Here is a 14,364-nt window from a genome sequence, read left to right on the forward strand (position 1 = left end):
GGTCAGGCTCCAGCTGCTTTTAAAGAAATTGTTTGCCTGAATCTAGCTTGCCCCAGTTATGAGTGGATCATATCTGTGGCTGGGGAAGCTGGTGGAAGACCAAGGAAAGGATGCTGGGATGGGGGTGGGGGCAGGAACGCAGGATGAAGCAGCTGTCTCTGGAAGCAGACAAGATGTCCCTGGCTACAGTAGGGGTAGTAAAAGGATTAGGTGACAGTCCCCTAATCCAGCCCGGAACTAACACCCTCCCCCCCCCCTCACTCACACTCCTTGGTCTGCCCTGCTCCAAGCCTGCCAAAGTTCAGAATAACCCTGAGGACCAGACAGCGGGATGGCAGGGGTTCTGCTCAGCGCCTTGTTCCTCTTGAAGTTTCTCGGTATGGACAGGGGTCAGAGGAGGTGGTCGGATATACACATGGAGATACTAACATAAAGAAACAAGACTAAGACAAAGACCAAGATGTAGACTGGGACACAACATTTGGTTCCCAGGCACAATATGATTGGTTCAGAAGACACACATGGAAAAATAGTCTCAGAGGCAGACACAGAGAAGCAGAGCCTTGCACAGACCCAGGGCAGGCAGAGGGGAGAGGCCCTCTAGCCTCTTCATCTCTAGTGACTCCACTGCTTTACACCATCCTCAGGCAGAGGTGAGGGGAGGAATGAGGAGTTGCGCCTTTATCACCATCTCTTCGACAACTATGACTCAGGACACAGGCCAGTGAGGGGGCCTGAAGACACTGTCACCATAAACCTCAAGGTCACCTTGACCAACCTCATCTCACTGGTAAGATACCCCGCCTCCGCTCCAAGCATCATCTCTGAGCTTAAAATTTCACTTCTGGCCCCAGTAGCTGAGCTGTCCTAAAGCTCACTTCTGGCCCTAAAATTCCACTTCAACCACGGTAATCTCCCATTTGCAGAACGAGAAAGAGGAGACGCTCACCACCAGCGTCTGGATTGGAATTGTGAGTCAAGTCTGGGGGACAGTGTGAGGTCTTGTCCAGGGATCCCTCTCTCCCAAACTCCTTGCAGGCACCAGATGGGAGATGCAGGACATACGTCCTTCGGTCCCCATCCCTTAGGACTGGCATGATTACCGGCTCAACTACAGTAAAGACGATTTTGGGGGAATAGAAATCCTGAGGGTCCCTTCAAAACTCGTATGGCTACCAGAGATTGTGCTGGAAAACAAGTAAGGACTGAGTGGAAGCCAGGCTGGAAGGAAGCCGAGGCCTGAGGGAGCTGGGTTGGACCCGGTTGGGTGAGTTGGGGGAGGGGTGGAAGGGAGAGTTGTTTGGAGAGCGAGGGCCGTGGACCTCCGCAAACGCTGGGTATCCGGGAGCCCACAGTATTGACGGTCAATTCGGCGTGGCCCACGATGCCAACGTGCTGGTCTACCAAGGCGGCTTCGTGAGCTGGTTGCCCCCCGCCATCTACCGTAGCGCCTGCGCCGTGGAAGTCACCTATTTCCCCTTCGACTGGCAGAACTGCTCGCTCGTTTTCCGGTGGGAAGAGTTGAAGAGTTACTCAGACCTGAATGATAACGGGATTATGGGGGCAAAGGGCGGGGCCCCATGCGGAACACTAATCTGGGGGCGGGGCTTTGTGCTGGAAGTGAAGGCAGATTCTGGAATGGGTTGGGCTTGCCCCAGTGAATCAAAAGTCGGGGTGGAAATAAGTGTGATCTGGGTAATGGGGGGTGGGGTGGTATTACGCCGCCAGATCCCAGCTGCCAGGGCAGGGCCTGAGGATAGGGCCTAGATCCAAGTTTCTGGTATGGGGGTCCCGGCCCTGGCTTCGCAGTTCTCAGACGTACAATGCTGAAGAGGTGAAGTTTGTCTTTGCGGTCGACGAAGACGGCAAGACTATCAGCAAGATCGAAATCGACACTGAGGCCTATACTGGTGAGGTCCCCTCCTGCTCCGAAAAACCTGCTTTTAGATTGGTTACAGAGAAGGGGCTTGGAAAATGGTGCTGCCCCAGACTATCAATACTAGCGATCGACTTTGGCCCTTTAATTTGCCCGTTTCCTGTAATTATCTCGATTGCTGGACTAGTCCTACTTCCTAGCGGTCGTTCCGTACCTCACCCGGAATCCTCTTTCTGCCCGTGCCCGAACTACCCTCATGCTGACGGCCCATGGCTCAAGCAGTCCAGACCACCTGCCCTACCCACCCTGGTCCAGACAGCTGCATACTCTTCCGCTCGGAGTTTTGAGCTCCCAACCTCAGGTGTAGAGCCTCAGAGTGGAGCGCCCCACTCCCAAGAGCAGGCTGACCGCACCACTTGTTCTGCAGAGAACGGCGAGTGGGCCATCGACTTCTGCCCCGGAGTGATCCGTCACCACGACGATAGCTCCGCTGATAGTCCAGGGACCAGTGACGTCATCTACACACTCATCATTCGCCGGAAGCCACTCTTCTACATCATTAACATCATTGTGCCCTGCGTGCTCATCTCAGGCCTGGTGCTGCTCGCCTACTTCCTGCCGGCTCAGGGTAAGGAGTCGCTCCAACCCTAAAACGGGGCTCGTCGTTACTGGCGCGCGGGACCGCCGCTCACTGGGCGCTACCTCCAGCCGGCGGCCAGAAATGCACCGTCTCCATCAACGTCCTCCTCGCCCAGACCGTCTTCTTGTTCCTGATTGCCCAGAAAACCCCAGAGACGTCTCTCAGCGTGCCGCTGCTGGGCAGGTGAGGACGCAAAGGGTCCTCGCACTGCGCACGCGGGGACGTGGCTAGCGTGAGGGGCGGGGCCAGACTGACAAGGGGGCGGAGCCAATAGGGTGCGCCCGGTTGGGCGGGGTCAAAACCAAATAACTCTGGGAGTAGCTTTGGCTCCTTCATTCTTGTTTGGGCTTTATTTGAACGCGGGGTGGGGCTGGGACGACGATGGATTCTCTGATCTGCCGTCCTCCGCACTGCTGCTGGACGCCAACTTGAAGTCTCTGAGTATCTCTGTTGGGAGGTGACGGCTCAGTGCCTCCACAACCGCTCCGCCTCTGGTCCCCAACTCACCTCCCCATCCTGAACTCACCGGTTCCCCCGGGGTTCTGAGGACCAGTTGGCATCTATATTGCTGCAGAAATGAGGCAGAAACTTGCAGACCCCGTCCACATAGGCATAGCCACGCCCCCCGGAACAGGAGTCGCGCGCTCATTCCCACCACAGCCCCCGCTTGCCGAGCCCCCTGCCCTGCGGTCTGGGCTATCGGGCCAGTGCTCCACCAGGATCCCCCGCGTCTGAGACTGGGCCCGGGCTGCTGTCATCGCCGTCTAGTCTCTGCACCTCCAGCTGTAGCCACAGGGCTGAGATCTTCATTGGGGTACCGGAGTTAGTTGGGGGGGGGGGATGCAGAGGTCCCTATCCCCCTTCCTCGCCCCTCCTCAACCCCCCAACGTCCCAACTCTTACAAGGTGGCGCCAAGGTTCATGACACTGGTCGCGGCTTCTCTTAGCACCAGTCCCACAGTGGGCTTTGGGGCGGGAGGCTTCTTCGGCTCCCGCGGCTCCAAGGACTTCAGCTATCTGAACCTCTGCTCCTATTTATGGGCTACTGCCACAGAGAGTTCCAGGGAAGATAGAAGAGGGGCTGGAGGGCCCCCTAGAAAAGGAGCAGGGGCAGTGGAGCCAACGAGTCATAGGACAGAGGTCACAGTAGAGCAACAGCAGGGTTTCCAGGGAGCTGGGGGTCCCCTTCATGGCTGCCTCGAGCAGTAGGAGAGGGAGAAGGGCCGGGGATGCCTGTGCGCCGCAGGGGAGGAGCCGTTGAGAGAGACCTCACTCTACCTCCTGCGGAGAGGTATTTGTGAGATCAAAGGACGGGAGGCTCCATCTGTGACTCCGGGGACGTGGGGAGACGGTGATGTCACGCATTCCGGGCTCCACAGGTATCTCATTTTCGTCATGGTGGTTGCCACGCTCATTGTCATGAATTGCGTCATCGTGCTCAACGTGTCTTTGCGGACGCCCACCACTCACGCCATGTCCCGGCGGCTCCGCCACGTAAGCGCCGGGTAGGCGGCTGCGGGGTGCAAGGCGGGACTTCAAGCTTAATCGCTTCCCTGGCCCCGCCCCTAGGTCTTCTTAGAGCTGCTGCCACGCCTCCTCCGCTCTGGGGCTCCTGCCGAGGTTCCGCGAGCCGCCTCGTCCGCAAGGCGGGCATCTTCTGTGAGCATATTGCTCCGAGCCGAGGAGCTGATACTAAAAAAGCCGCGGAGCGAGCTCGTGTTTGAGGGGCAGAGGTACCGGCACGGCACCTGGACCGGTAAGCAGAGTGGGGGCGGGCCAATCCCGGAGCTTACAATGGGGAGGACTGCTAATAGCCCACCCCCGGGCTACTCCCCGCTTTCCCGCAGCTGCCCTCTGCCAGAACCTGGGCGCCGCCGCCCCCGAGATCCGTTGCTGTGTGGATGCCGTGAACTTCATAGCTGAGAGCACGCGAGACCAGGAGGCCACTGGCGAGGTAGGGCAGGAGCCAGAGGCCCCCACTGGCTCTTGTGATGCAGACTCCTGCAGCCTTTACGGACTCAACTTGTGCCTGCACTTTCCCCAGGAGGTGTCCGACTGGGTGCGCATGGGGAAGGCCCTTGACAACATCTGCTTCTGGGCGGCTCTGGTGCTCTTCAGTGTGGGCTCCAGCGTCATCTTCCTCGGGGGCTATTTCAACCAAGTGCCTGACCTACCCTACCCGCCATGTATGTAGGCCTGGGTCAGTGGCCCCACAGACTTCAATTTTCCTACCCATCTCCATAGGGAAACAGATTTTGAAAAACAAGTTGCTGCCGCTGATACATTATGATCCTTTACCACGCCAATAATAAGTCAGTATTTTGTAAACACGTGTGTACATCTTGTCACTGTGCAGGGGTCAGAAAGAGGGTAGATGGTTGTTCAAACAGGCTCTTTGAATGCCAATCCTCTGGAAAGCAAATAGCCCTTGATTCACCCTTGTTGACCTTCCAGTTTCGCTCAGGCCCCAGCCCCACGGGACCCTCTAGTCCTATGAACTTTTAAGCTATCTTAACCTATTTGAGAGAGATCCCTTTGCAGGACTGGCACTTAGGGAGTCTGGAGCCAGGAAGCCAGGTCACTACAGCCTGACCTTGCAGGGAGTGGGCAGGGCCCAAATGCCCTCAGGGCAGGTCCACACAGTCCCTCAGGTTTTGTTTTTAAATTTTTTATTTATTGACTTGAAACATCTGACTGTTGTTCCACTTATTTATGCATTCACTGGGTGATTCTTGTATGTGCCATGATTGGGGAAGGAAACCGCAACCTTGGTGTATCAGGATGACACTAACTGAGCTACCTGGCCAGGTAGGCCCACAGGTTTAAGGCTGAGGATGCCCTGGCCCTTCCTCAGTCATTTCTTCTAGATTTTCTTGGCTCAGCATGACCCACCTACCATGCCCCCAGGATTCATCGCAGATTCCATCCCACACTCCCCCTTCATCCCAACTCTGCTTGCATGTCCAGGCTAGTAGTATCCAAATTGTGAGAGAAAACAGAATAAAACGGGGCCTGCAATGGCGGGAGCTGGTTGAACTGTCTTTATTAACAAAGGGGATATCCAAGGCCACTACATTGAGGATAGGGGCAGGGAGAGAACAGGGCCACTTGCTGCTCACACTATATACAGACGCAAGCAAGGGGGTGGGGGAGGGTGAGAGCTCCCTGCCCCCCCTCCCTCCACCAGGGAAGGGCAGAGGCTAGAAGAAATCAGGGTTGGAAAGGGGGAGATGTTTTGGCTGTCGGGGTCCCCCTTCCATTCCCTGTGGTTTGGGGGGAGGGAAATCATTAAAGTGCTTTCAGAAAATGAGGAGATGGTCCCTGCCCCTGGAGTGGCTGGTGACCCCCCCCCCCAAACCCAGGGCCCAGTAACCCCCCCCCAGGGTCTGGTACATTCAAGGGGGGAGCCGGCTCCCCTGACGTGCAAATAAAGGGGTCTAGGGCCCTGCCCAGTCAGTAGCAGTGGTGTATGTGGTCCAGGCCCCAAGCACTCTCCTCTTAAGTGGAGAAAAAGGGTGATGGGGCTAGGCCCACTTAATTCCTGTTTAGAGGAAGCTGTGCTTCTCCCCAGAAGATGGGACAGGCACAGTTTTGGGAAGAGAACATGTTGGGGAAGAAGGTGGTCACGTGATCACAATAGCATCAGGGTCAGAGGTCACGTTCCCAGCAGGCTCCAGTGAATCAAACCAGTAAAAGCAAAAGCCCAAGGAAGGGAAAGCAGGTCGGCCTGGGAAGTCTGGCTGTGGGGGAAGAGCTGGGTCCATGTGGGGGGGCCCCAGCCCTGGGCCTGTCACCAATTCATGATGCAGTTGCGGTTCAGAGTCATAAAGTAAACTTGGCTGCTGCCCCCAGAGCGGACTGAGGCAAAGAATACCTGGGTGGGGAAGAAGAGGGCATCACCAAGGGGTAGGGGCTGGAGGGGGCTCAATTAATTGGGTGGGAAAGCGAAACTGCAGAGTTTAGTCTCTCAGAATTACCCCATCCCCCTAAAGGGCAGAAACGCTTTGGGAGGAGGGCAGCTGGTGGACCTCTGGGGTGAAAGAATCTGGTGTGTTCTCAGAAAGGGAGCGAAGGGCAGGCTATGACTGGGTGTTGTGTTCCTCAAAGGTGCCCTTTCAGGGAGATTCCACAACTGTCACCTCCTTGGTGCCGACCTAGTGTTGTGGAAGCCAGCCCAATGCAGGGGCCCCGGGCCTCTCCAGGGGGCAAGGGGCTCCCACCTTGTCATTCCGCTCACACAGGAACTTGAGCCTCTGAGCTCGTTTGTGCATGAAGACCCCATCTAGATGGCCTGTCTCCACAGAGCGGATCTCAATGGCTTTCTCGCCCCAGCCCATTATCTGGTTGGAGCAGATGTAGGCTGGAGGAGAAGGGAGTTAAGTGACAGTGAGTGGGCTGCAGCCCAGGCTCACTATCCCAGGACAACTTGGGGACCTGCAGCTTGAGGACAAGCACCACACTCACCCACAGAGGTGGGCATCTCTCCCCACTGCAGCACCACATCCTTAATGATCCGCCCGTATGTGTTGACATACACGCCCTCGTCCTCATAGCACAGCAGCATTTCCATGCCATCAGTGTTGGGGAGGAAGATGATGGCGTGGGGTGTGATCTGGCTCTGGATCTGGGGAGGAGAAGGTGGGCTGGAGTCCCTGAGTCTGGAGCCCAGACTGGTGGTCCCCCTCTGTCCACAGTTCTGCCAAGCTTACATGAACAGGGATGTAGATGTCATAGCTGTTCCCCGAGTCAACATCCACAGCGTGGAAGCCGGCACTAGAGCCATAGATGACCTTGAGCCGCTGTCCCTCCTCTACTGTAAGGTCCACCAATAGAGGGCGGTGAGGCAGGTCAGCAAAGGACTGTAGAGGAGAAAAGGGATCAGGGGACACAGATAAAGGAGTCAGACCTTGGAACAGTGTTGGGGGGCTGAGGCTGGGATTACCTTGAAGGCCATGAATTTGTGGTAGGGTTTGGGGGCCCAGGCATACACCTCTACGGAGTTCTTCAAGGCGATGACCAGGAACTTAATACGTTCGTATTTCACTGGGGGACAGGAAAGAAGATGGAAGCTGGGATTTCCTTTCCTGGGCTGCCAGTCCCCTCCCACAAGTTTGTCACTACACTCTCAATGCCAGCCCCCAAATTTCTGGCTTCAAGACCATAAAGACCAAGTCCCTGTTTTGTTTTTTGTATTTTTCTGAAGCTGGAAATGGGGAGGCAGTCAGACAGACTCCCGCATGCGCCCAACCAGGATCCACCTGGCACGCCCACCAGGGGGCAATGCTCTGCCCATCCGGGGCGTCGCTCTGTCGCGACCAGAGCCACTCAAACGCCTGGGGCAGAGGCCAAGGAGCCATCCTCAGCGCCCAGGCCATCTTTTTGCTCCAATGGAGCCTGGGCTGCGGGAGGGGAAGAGAGAGACAGAGAGGAAGGAGAGGGGGAGGGGTGAAGGAGCAGATGGGCGCCTCTCCTGTGTGCCCTGGCCAGGAATCAAACCTGGGACTTTCACACGCCAGGCCGACACTCTACCACTGAGCCAACCGGCCAGGGCCCAAGTCCCTGTTTTTTTTTTTGTATTTTTATGAAGCTAGAAACGGGGAGAGACAGTCAGACAGACTACTGCATGCGCCCGACCGGGATCCACCCAGCATGCCCACCAGGGGGCGACGCTCTGCCCACCAGGGGGCGATGCTCTGCCCCTCCGGGGTGTCGCTCTGCCACGACCAGAGCCACTCTAGCGCCTGGGGCAGAGGCCAAGGAGCCATCCCCAGCACCCGGGCCATCTTTGCTCCAATGGAGCCTCGGCTGCAGGAGGGGAAGAGAGAGACCGAGAGGAAGGAGAGAGGGAGGGGTGGAGGAGCAGATGGGCGCTTCTCCTGTGTGCCCTGGCCGGGAATCGAACCTGGGACTTTCACAAGCCAGGCCGACGCTCTACCACTGAGCCAACCGGCCAGGGCCCAAGTCCCTGTTTTTATGTTTCATAAAAAATATGCTCTGGCATCTCTGTTGTGACCTCCTCACCAACGCGGTAGTGCCCGCAGCCCTCCATGTCCCCCACAGTGGTCCAGCCCTGCTTCTTCTCCACTTCTGGGTCATTGTGCAGAATCTTGTTCCGGAGCCAGGACAGGTAATATACCCGCAGTTTGTTTCTTTTCCCTGAGGGGTGAGGAGACACACACGCATGCATACACGCACACACACACACTGCCTCATTGGAGGTCCAGAGTCTGCCTCTCCACTACCCTTTTCTGCATACCATAAGCCAAGGGGTGAGAAAGTGGCCCCACCTTCTGGCTCCTGGACCAAGGTTGCCCTCTGCCCAGGCCGAAGATGGTGACAGAGCCAAGGAGCTGAGCCCCCTCCTCCTGGTCCTGTCTCCTATCCCTGTACTCCACCCACGCACCTGAGATGGTGATGAGCAAGTTGAGTCCTTCCAGCACATCCATTTGCTGGAAGCGTCGCCGCCCAATGAGTCCATACACCTTGCCCTGTCCACTTCGGTCCAGCAACATCAGCCCATTCTCTGTGCCCACCAGCAGGTTGACACCTGCAATAGGAGCCCTTGGGCAGATCAGAGGCAGAGCCAGGCCCTCACCTGACCAGGAGCGTAGGGGCACACCAAATCCCTCTTTTCCTTCTCAGCCCTGGCTTACCCCAAAGGGCCGCACAGAGGATCTCGGAATTGAATCGCTTCTTGTACTTCCGAATCTCGGGGGTTTCACTGTGGGTTCGGGTGTTGGTGGGGTTCACGTTGACCACAGAGCCTTTCCGCACATCATACTGTAGTTGATCAAGCCGACTGGCCTCTCCACCCACTAGGGCTGCCAAGTAGAGAGGGGAGGACGGGTGGGCTGCTGCCCCCTTACCCTGTCTCTTCTAACCCTACCCTTAAATTTGGTCTTGGCTCCTCTGAATACTCAGAAGGAAAGGGAAAGACTAGAGAATGGAGAAGGTGTACAAGGAGGTAAACAGAGTCAGAAGGCCTGGCAAAGACCTCATCTGGTCACATAGGTCACTGTGCTGCTCTGAGCATTCTCCCTCGGGGGTAAAGCGGCCTCAGAAGCCCTTGTTGCCTCTGTGCCAGTGCAGGTGCCTAGGTCAAAGAGGAGGCCATGACTGCTTTGTGAAGCTGCATCACCAGAGCTTCACCTTTGCCCCTCTCCAGGCCTCACAGCAGATCTGTCCTCCCGTCCTCACCTGTGATGGGGATGGTGTCCCCACCGCCTCCGGGCTGGTAGATGCCTAGGTCCACAAACATCGTGAACGAGCTCTTGCCGGGAGCCTTCACCAGCCCACGAGACTGGTACTGTGGGGGTAGGGGCTGTAGTCAGGCAAGCATGGGAGACCCCAGCCTATGAACCTCCCCCTGATATTGTTCCTAGGCCCCAGGTTCCCCAGTGCAGGACCCTGAGCACCCCTGGATCTCCTACCCACTGCCAGTGCCCTCCCCTTGTCCGGGGGGCCAGTCTGGACCCACTTACATCACTGCCTCCATCCTTTAAGGGGGGGCTTTGACCTTTGTTGCTCTCAGTAGGCGAGTGGCTGGGCTGGACCACATCTGGCAGGTTTGTGTAACCGTTACTGTCAGCATGCAGCAGGCTTCGCTCTTCTTCAGGAGTCTAATGGAACAGAGTGAAGGGAGCCAGTGCTGGAGCCAAGGAAGCTCACAGCAGGTGCTGGGAGGAAATTGGGGGCCTACTCACACGCTGGACTACCATGGTGCCACCCCCATAGGGGGTCTGGGTTCCGGCTATCTCCTCTACATCATGGACCACCATGGTGCTGATGCTGTCTGTGTCCCCATCGCTGCTGTTGGGGAGAGGAAGGTCATGAGTGCCCCAGGAGCAGATGAAAGCAGGAGGCCCAGCGCTTTTATTAATTTCATTCTCTATTCAATGCACTCAGCCCTCACTGAGCATCCTATGCCCAGCACTTGGGAAACATTGGTGACAGAGAGGCACCTGAAGTGACCACCCCGCTACTAACAGGACAGTGGGAGAGAGATGGGAACACCAGCCCCGTACCCCATTCCCTAGAGAAAGGTGGGAAGAACTGACCAGCGCTGATAGCCAGGGTTTCCCACTGAGAAAAGGGGAACCACTTTCCTACAGATTTGCCCCAGAGGCCCCTTCCCCCAACCTGTAACCCTTCTCTTGGGGTACCTTTGATGTGGGAGTGCCCCCACCCTAGGGAGCCCCCATACCGGGCCCCCACGGTATCTCTGCTCCCTTCTGATGGTTCGCCATTGCTTTCCTCATCATCATCCTCACTGCTCTCCACCTCCTCACTGGACGATGAGTAGTCCATGGCCTTTTTAGGAGGCCGCGGGGCCTCATCCAGAGTCCGCTCTTTCAGCAACACAAAATCCTGCAGGGAAGGAACTGCGTGAGGGCGGGAGGGGAGAGGGCAATGGTACAAAGGATGCCGTAGGAGAAGGGGCAGGGTCACAGGAGGGCCCCCACAAGCAGGCCCCTTCTCACTAACCTCACCAATGGCTCGCTTATAGCTCTGGGAGGGGCCACAGGGGAAGGAGGGCAGCCAGGAAAAGGCAGGAAAGAGGTTAAGAAAGGTTAGTAACTAGAAGTACACCTATGATCCCACAGCCCCTCCTCTTACGCAGGTTAACCAAGGCCCTGCCCCCGGCACCCAGGCTCCAGAGGCTCCACAGCTGGCCACAAAGTCCTGGACCAGGAGAAGGCAGGGCCACAGCTGCCACCTGCTGACTTACTGCGGGCCGGCCTGGCCGGGAGCGGTGGTCATCAGGCTTGGCTTTGTTCCCAGGAGATAGCACTGGGGAGCTGTCCAGTTTGGAAGAGGCTGGATATGGCATGGTGGGAGAAAGGACGTCACTGACAGGGTTTGACCTCAATCCCACAACCTCAGCTGACCCCTCGTGCCTCATGCCAGAGCCCCGGAACTCAGTGACACACTCCATGCCCATCCCTTCCTCTGGGGCTGTCCGTCCCGAGTTGTAAAAGGCAAGACCCACCCTCAGAGAGATTGTGTCCCGGCTGCAGAGCAGGTCACTGGGCCCTGCTCACGTACCTCCCACACGGTTTCGTTCCAGAGAGCCAGCCTGGGGGAGGTGCCCATGAGATGTGGGGAGGACACTGTCCGAGCGCTCCCAGCCAGGGTCACTCCTTCTGAGGTCAGGGTTACTGTGGGAGGGCAGAGGCAGGGTCAGGGAGACAAGGTGGTCCCCTCCCTGGGGGGCTGAGCTGCACTGCAGAGGGAGCCATCACCAGGGGAGGCAGGTGGCAGGAGTGAGGGTGGTAGTGAGTGGGGGGGACAACTCCATTACCTACAGGCGTTGGGCGGGCCAGGGGGCTGAGCAGGGGGCCCTGGAGGCTTGGGGCTCCCCCGCTCTGCCCTCCTTTGCAGATAGATTTGCCAGGCGGAGTTGCTGCGAGGTCTGTGAAGGGAGCACAGGGGTGCCGGGGCATGGGCAGGGAAGGGGCTGAGGTGACTGGGTTGGGGCTTGCCCGCCCCTAAGCGGGTAACCTGGCAAACTCCCCTCTGCCCCTCATCCCTCTCCCTAGCCTGCCACCCGACATCACCCAGGTGTTACCTGGCACGGACAGCTTGGGCTGGCCGAGACCCTCCGGCCCCACTGGTGTTAAGGGCAGTGGCAATAGATGAGGTCCTCTGAGGCACCTGAGAAAAGAAAGAGGCGTGAGTGTGCTTGGTGTGAACACTGTGCTGGGAACCAGACACTTCGTCCTCCCTGAGGTTCTGACACGTACTCTTCCCGCTTTTATGAAGTAAGCTAGGTTCAGGGAAGCCAATGAATTTATTTGTCCAGGGTCACGAAGCTTGGAAATGACAGAGCTGAGATTCCAGCCTAGGAAGTCTGCTCCTAGTGCTTCCCAGACACCCTGGGCATCCTTCCATGCCCACCCTCAACACTGGGGTCCCCACAGCGTGTTTGTTCATGTGCCACCAGACACCTTCGGGACAGGGCAACAGTGGATGCCCTGCCTTCCTCTTCCCTTCCGACCCCAAACCCATCTCCACCTTGCTGCTCCCTCCACTTCCTCTCTTACTACAGTTGACCCTTGAACAACATGGGTTTGAACTGGGCAGGTCCACTTATACATGGACTTTTTTCTGAAAAACATGTATTTTTTCTTCTTCCTAATTTTGTCTCTAGCTTACTTTATTGTTAAAATGCAGTATATACATGTATAACATACAAAACGCATGTTAATCAACTTATGTTATCGGTAAGGCCTCTGATCAACAGTAGACTATCAGTAATTACGTGCTGGGGCAGTTAAGGTTATACTTAGAATTTTTACTGCATGGGAGAGGTCAGCACCCCTAACCTGCATGGTTTTCAAGGGTCAACTGTATTTCTCTGCTCTTTTCCAGTCCCACAGGGTTGTCCTTACCTTGGGTGGGGCCTCATTATCCTGCCGGACCCAGGCTGGGGGGTTTGGGCTGGTGCCAGGCCCTTCTGAGGTGGGGTCTGAATTCTGGCGGATGATAGCTCCTCGGGCACTGGGCGTGGCAGTGGGTATGGGGGCAGCAGGGTCAGGGTCATGAGAAGCTGGGAAGGCAGCCAGATTTCGGGTGGGCTGGTCCTGCAGGGACTGGGATCGGGGTACAGGCGCTGCATATGGCTTCAGTGGGACCCGGTGTGCCACCAGGCTCTGCAGGGAGAGACCAGGGAGGGTGGGCTGCCCACTCTGCACATCCCCACCAGGGAGCTGGGGCCAGAACTGAGAGGAAGGGGCAAGTAAAGCCTCCAGCTTCCAATTACCTATTGAATGAAACGGTCTCCTAGAGCCTGAGAACAGGTAAGATGGAGGAATAGACATACAGCAGCAAGCAGGTGATGTCTCTGCCCATGTATCGTGAGGTCTATGATTCCTAGCCAAGGATGTGTTTGTGCGTGCGCACACCCGTGCTGAACAAGGCTCCCTATGGTTGTGCGTTAAGACAAGGATGGGAAGAGGCTCACCTTGTGCGGTCCCTCCTGGGGCTCTACTGGCCTCTGCATAGGAGGAGTTTGGGAAAGTGGTCCTGGGGGCCCAGGGGAAGCCTGGGGGATGGGGGGCTCAGGCCCTGTGCTGCTTGGCTTGGTCTTGGCCAAGGGAGAGTTCTGCTGCTTGTTCATCCTTGTTCTCTCTTCTACCTATGATATGAAAGAATGCCAAGGGTGCCATAGGCAGTGGGACTGGGGGGATGATGTCTCAGGTAGCAAAGGAGGCAGTGAGTACCTCTCGGGCCCAGGCTGGTTTGTCAGCAGGGTTAATGCCCCGACCATAATGGTACAGGGGCTTCCTGTCCCCAGGAAGGATTTGTTGCTGCTGCTGTTGTTTCTGAAGCTGCTGCTGCTGCTGCTGCTGCTGCAGGGACTTGAGGTAGGCATGCTCCTGCTGCAGCTGCCTCTGCAGACGCTCTGACTGCCGCTGCTCCTCCAGTTGCTTCCGCTTGTATTCCTGAGCCCAAGGGTAGGAAGGGAGGGCTCAGCGAGGTGCAGCCCTGGAAGTTAGAGTCGGCATGCCCTTTCTTTCCTCCTGCCTAGAGAGATGTCTTCCCTTGGTGCCTGGGTGAGTCCCTCCCCTTGACGTGTTCCCATCCCATTCTGGCAGAGAAGCTCTGATACGCATCTTCCCAGAGGAAGCCGGGGGACCCCGTTACCAGCAGTAGGGCCTGTTCCTGGAGCAGCTGTTGCTGAAGGATCTCGAGCTGTCGCTGCTCTTCCTCTAGCCTGTGACGAATATATTCCTGGGGGGCGGGGTTGGGGTGGGGGGCAAAGGGCAGGGAAAGAGGAAAAGGCAGCGGCGGCGAAGGAGTTGGAGGAGGAGGAAGAGATCAGTGGGGTGAGGATGAGGAGGAGAGCA

General features: G+C 57.1%; 3 protein-coding genes across 15 annotated transcripts in view; 1 reads left to right on the plus strand and 2 right to left on the minus strand.

Moving 5' to 3' along the window:
- Positions 1-5,541, plus strand: CHRNE (cholinergic receptor nicotinic epsilon subunit). Of its 3 annotated transcripts, XM_066262886.1 has the most exons (12): positions 1-377; positions 648-790; positions 927-971; positions 1,089-1,198; positions 1,356-1,511; positions 1,810-1,910; positions 2,304-2,504; positions 2,585-2,699; positions 3,895-4,009; positions 4,085-4,271; positions 4,363-4,469; positions 4,560-5,541. In XM_066262886.1, exons 1-12 carry the CDS (start codon positions 332-334, stop codon positions 4,707-4,709), a joined length of 1,476 nt encoding a protein of 491 aa, XP_066118983.1. In that variant the 5' UTR covers positions 1-331; the 3' UTR covers positions 4,710-5,541. The 3 variants fall into 3 exon arrangements, with proteins under 3 accessions (XP_066118983.1, XP_066118980.1, XP_066118981.1); XM_066262883.1 differs by having other exon boundaries at positions 1,810-2,504; XM_066262884.1 differs by lacking the exon at positions 1,356-1,511 and having other exon boundaries at positions 1,810-2,504.
- Positions 2,706-3,639, minus strand: C2H17orf107 (chromosome 2 C17orf107 homolog; the record flags this gene model as incomplete). The annotated part of the gene is given in 3 exon segments (XM_066258172.1): positions 2,706-3,215; positions 3,218-3,313; positions 3,405-3,639. Coding segments are annotated over 3 exon segments (681 nt in total), but the record flags the coding sequence as incomplete, so codon positions are not given.
- A 2-nt stretch (positions 5,542-5,543) lies between the features above and the next one.
- Positions 5,544-14,364, minus strand: part of MINK1 (misshapen like kinase 1) — a 67,974-nt gene continuing 59,153 nt past the window's right edge. The window contains exons 14-34 of one of the 11 annotated variants that reach the window (XM_066262875.1): positions 14,162-14,248; positions 13,738-13,959; positions 13,479-13,652; positions 12,907-13,107; positions 12,084-12,169; positions 11,817-11,927; positions 11,561-11,673; positions 11,244-11,332; positions 11,000-11,023; positions 10,719-10,882; positions 10,219-10,324; positions 9,997-10,134; positions 9,713-9,821; positions 9,169-9,336; positions 8,919-9,062; positions 8,537-8,671; positions 7,458-7,558; positions 7,225-7,374; positions 6,980-7,139; positions 6,736-6,875; positions 5,544-6,389 (exon numbers count right to left, since the gene is read on the minus strand). In XM_066262875.1, the coding sequence (XP_066118972.1) occupies positions 6,306-6,389; positions 6,736-6,875; positions 6,980-7,139; positions 7,225-7,374; positions 7,458-7,558; positions 8,537-8,671; positions 8,919-9,062; positions 9,169-9,336; positions 9,713-9,821; positions 9,997-10,134; positions 10,219-10,324; positions 10,719-10,882; positions 11,000-11,023; positions 11,244-11,332; positions 11,561-11,673; positions 11,817-11,927; positions 12,084-12,169; positions 12,907-13,107; positions 13,479-13,652; positions 13,738-13,959; positions 14,162-14,248 (2,706 nt within the window). In that variant the 3' untranslated portion in view covers positions 5,544-6,305. Of the gene's footprint in view, positions 6,390-6,735; positions 6,876-6,979; positions 7,140-7,224; positions 7,375-7,457; positions 7,559-8,536; positions 8,672-8,918; positions 9,063-9,168; positions 9,337-9,712; positions 9,822-9,996; positions 10,135-10,218; positions 10,325-10,718; positions 10,883-10,999; positions 11,024-11,243; positions 11,333-11,560; positions 11,674-11,816; positions 11,928-12,083; positions 12,170-12,906; positions 13,168-13,478; positions 13,653-13,737; positions 13,960-14,161; positions 14,249-14,364 lie in introns of all 11 variants that reach the window. The other 10 variants (XM_066262872.1, XM_066262871.1, XM_066262879.1 and 7 more) reach the window with 10 other exon arrangements.

The sequence above is a fragment of the Saccopteryx bilineata genome, chromosome 2 (genome assembly GCF_036850765.1).
Source record: "Saccopteryx bilineata isolate mSacBil1 chromosome 2, mSacBil1_pri_phased_curated, whole genome shotgun sequence".
NCBI lineage: Eukaryota > Metazoa > Chordata > Mammalia > Chiroptera > Emballonuridae > Saccopteryx > Saccopteryx bilineata.

What these genes read in the sequence shown, in the direction of transcription:
- CHRNE (XM_066262883.1), top strand. Translation starts at nt 332, where the DNA reads ATGGCAGGGGTTCTGCTCAGCGCCTTGTTCCTCTTGAAGTTTCTCG. An exon ending in CTACTTCCTGCCGGCTCAGG is followed by an intron (nt 2,505 to 2,584) that starts GTAAGGAGTCGC and finishes CGCTACCTCCAG; the next exon opens with CCGGCGGCCAGAAATGCACC. An exon ending in ACCAGGAGGCCACTGGCGAG is followed by an intron (nt 4,470 to 4,559) that starts GTAGGGCAGGAG and finishes CACTTTCCCCAG; the next exon opens with GAGGTGTCCGACTGGGTGCG.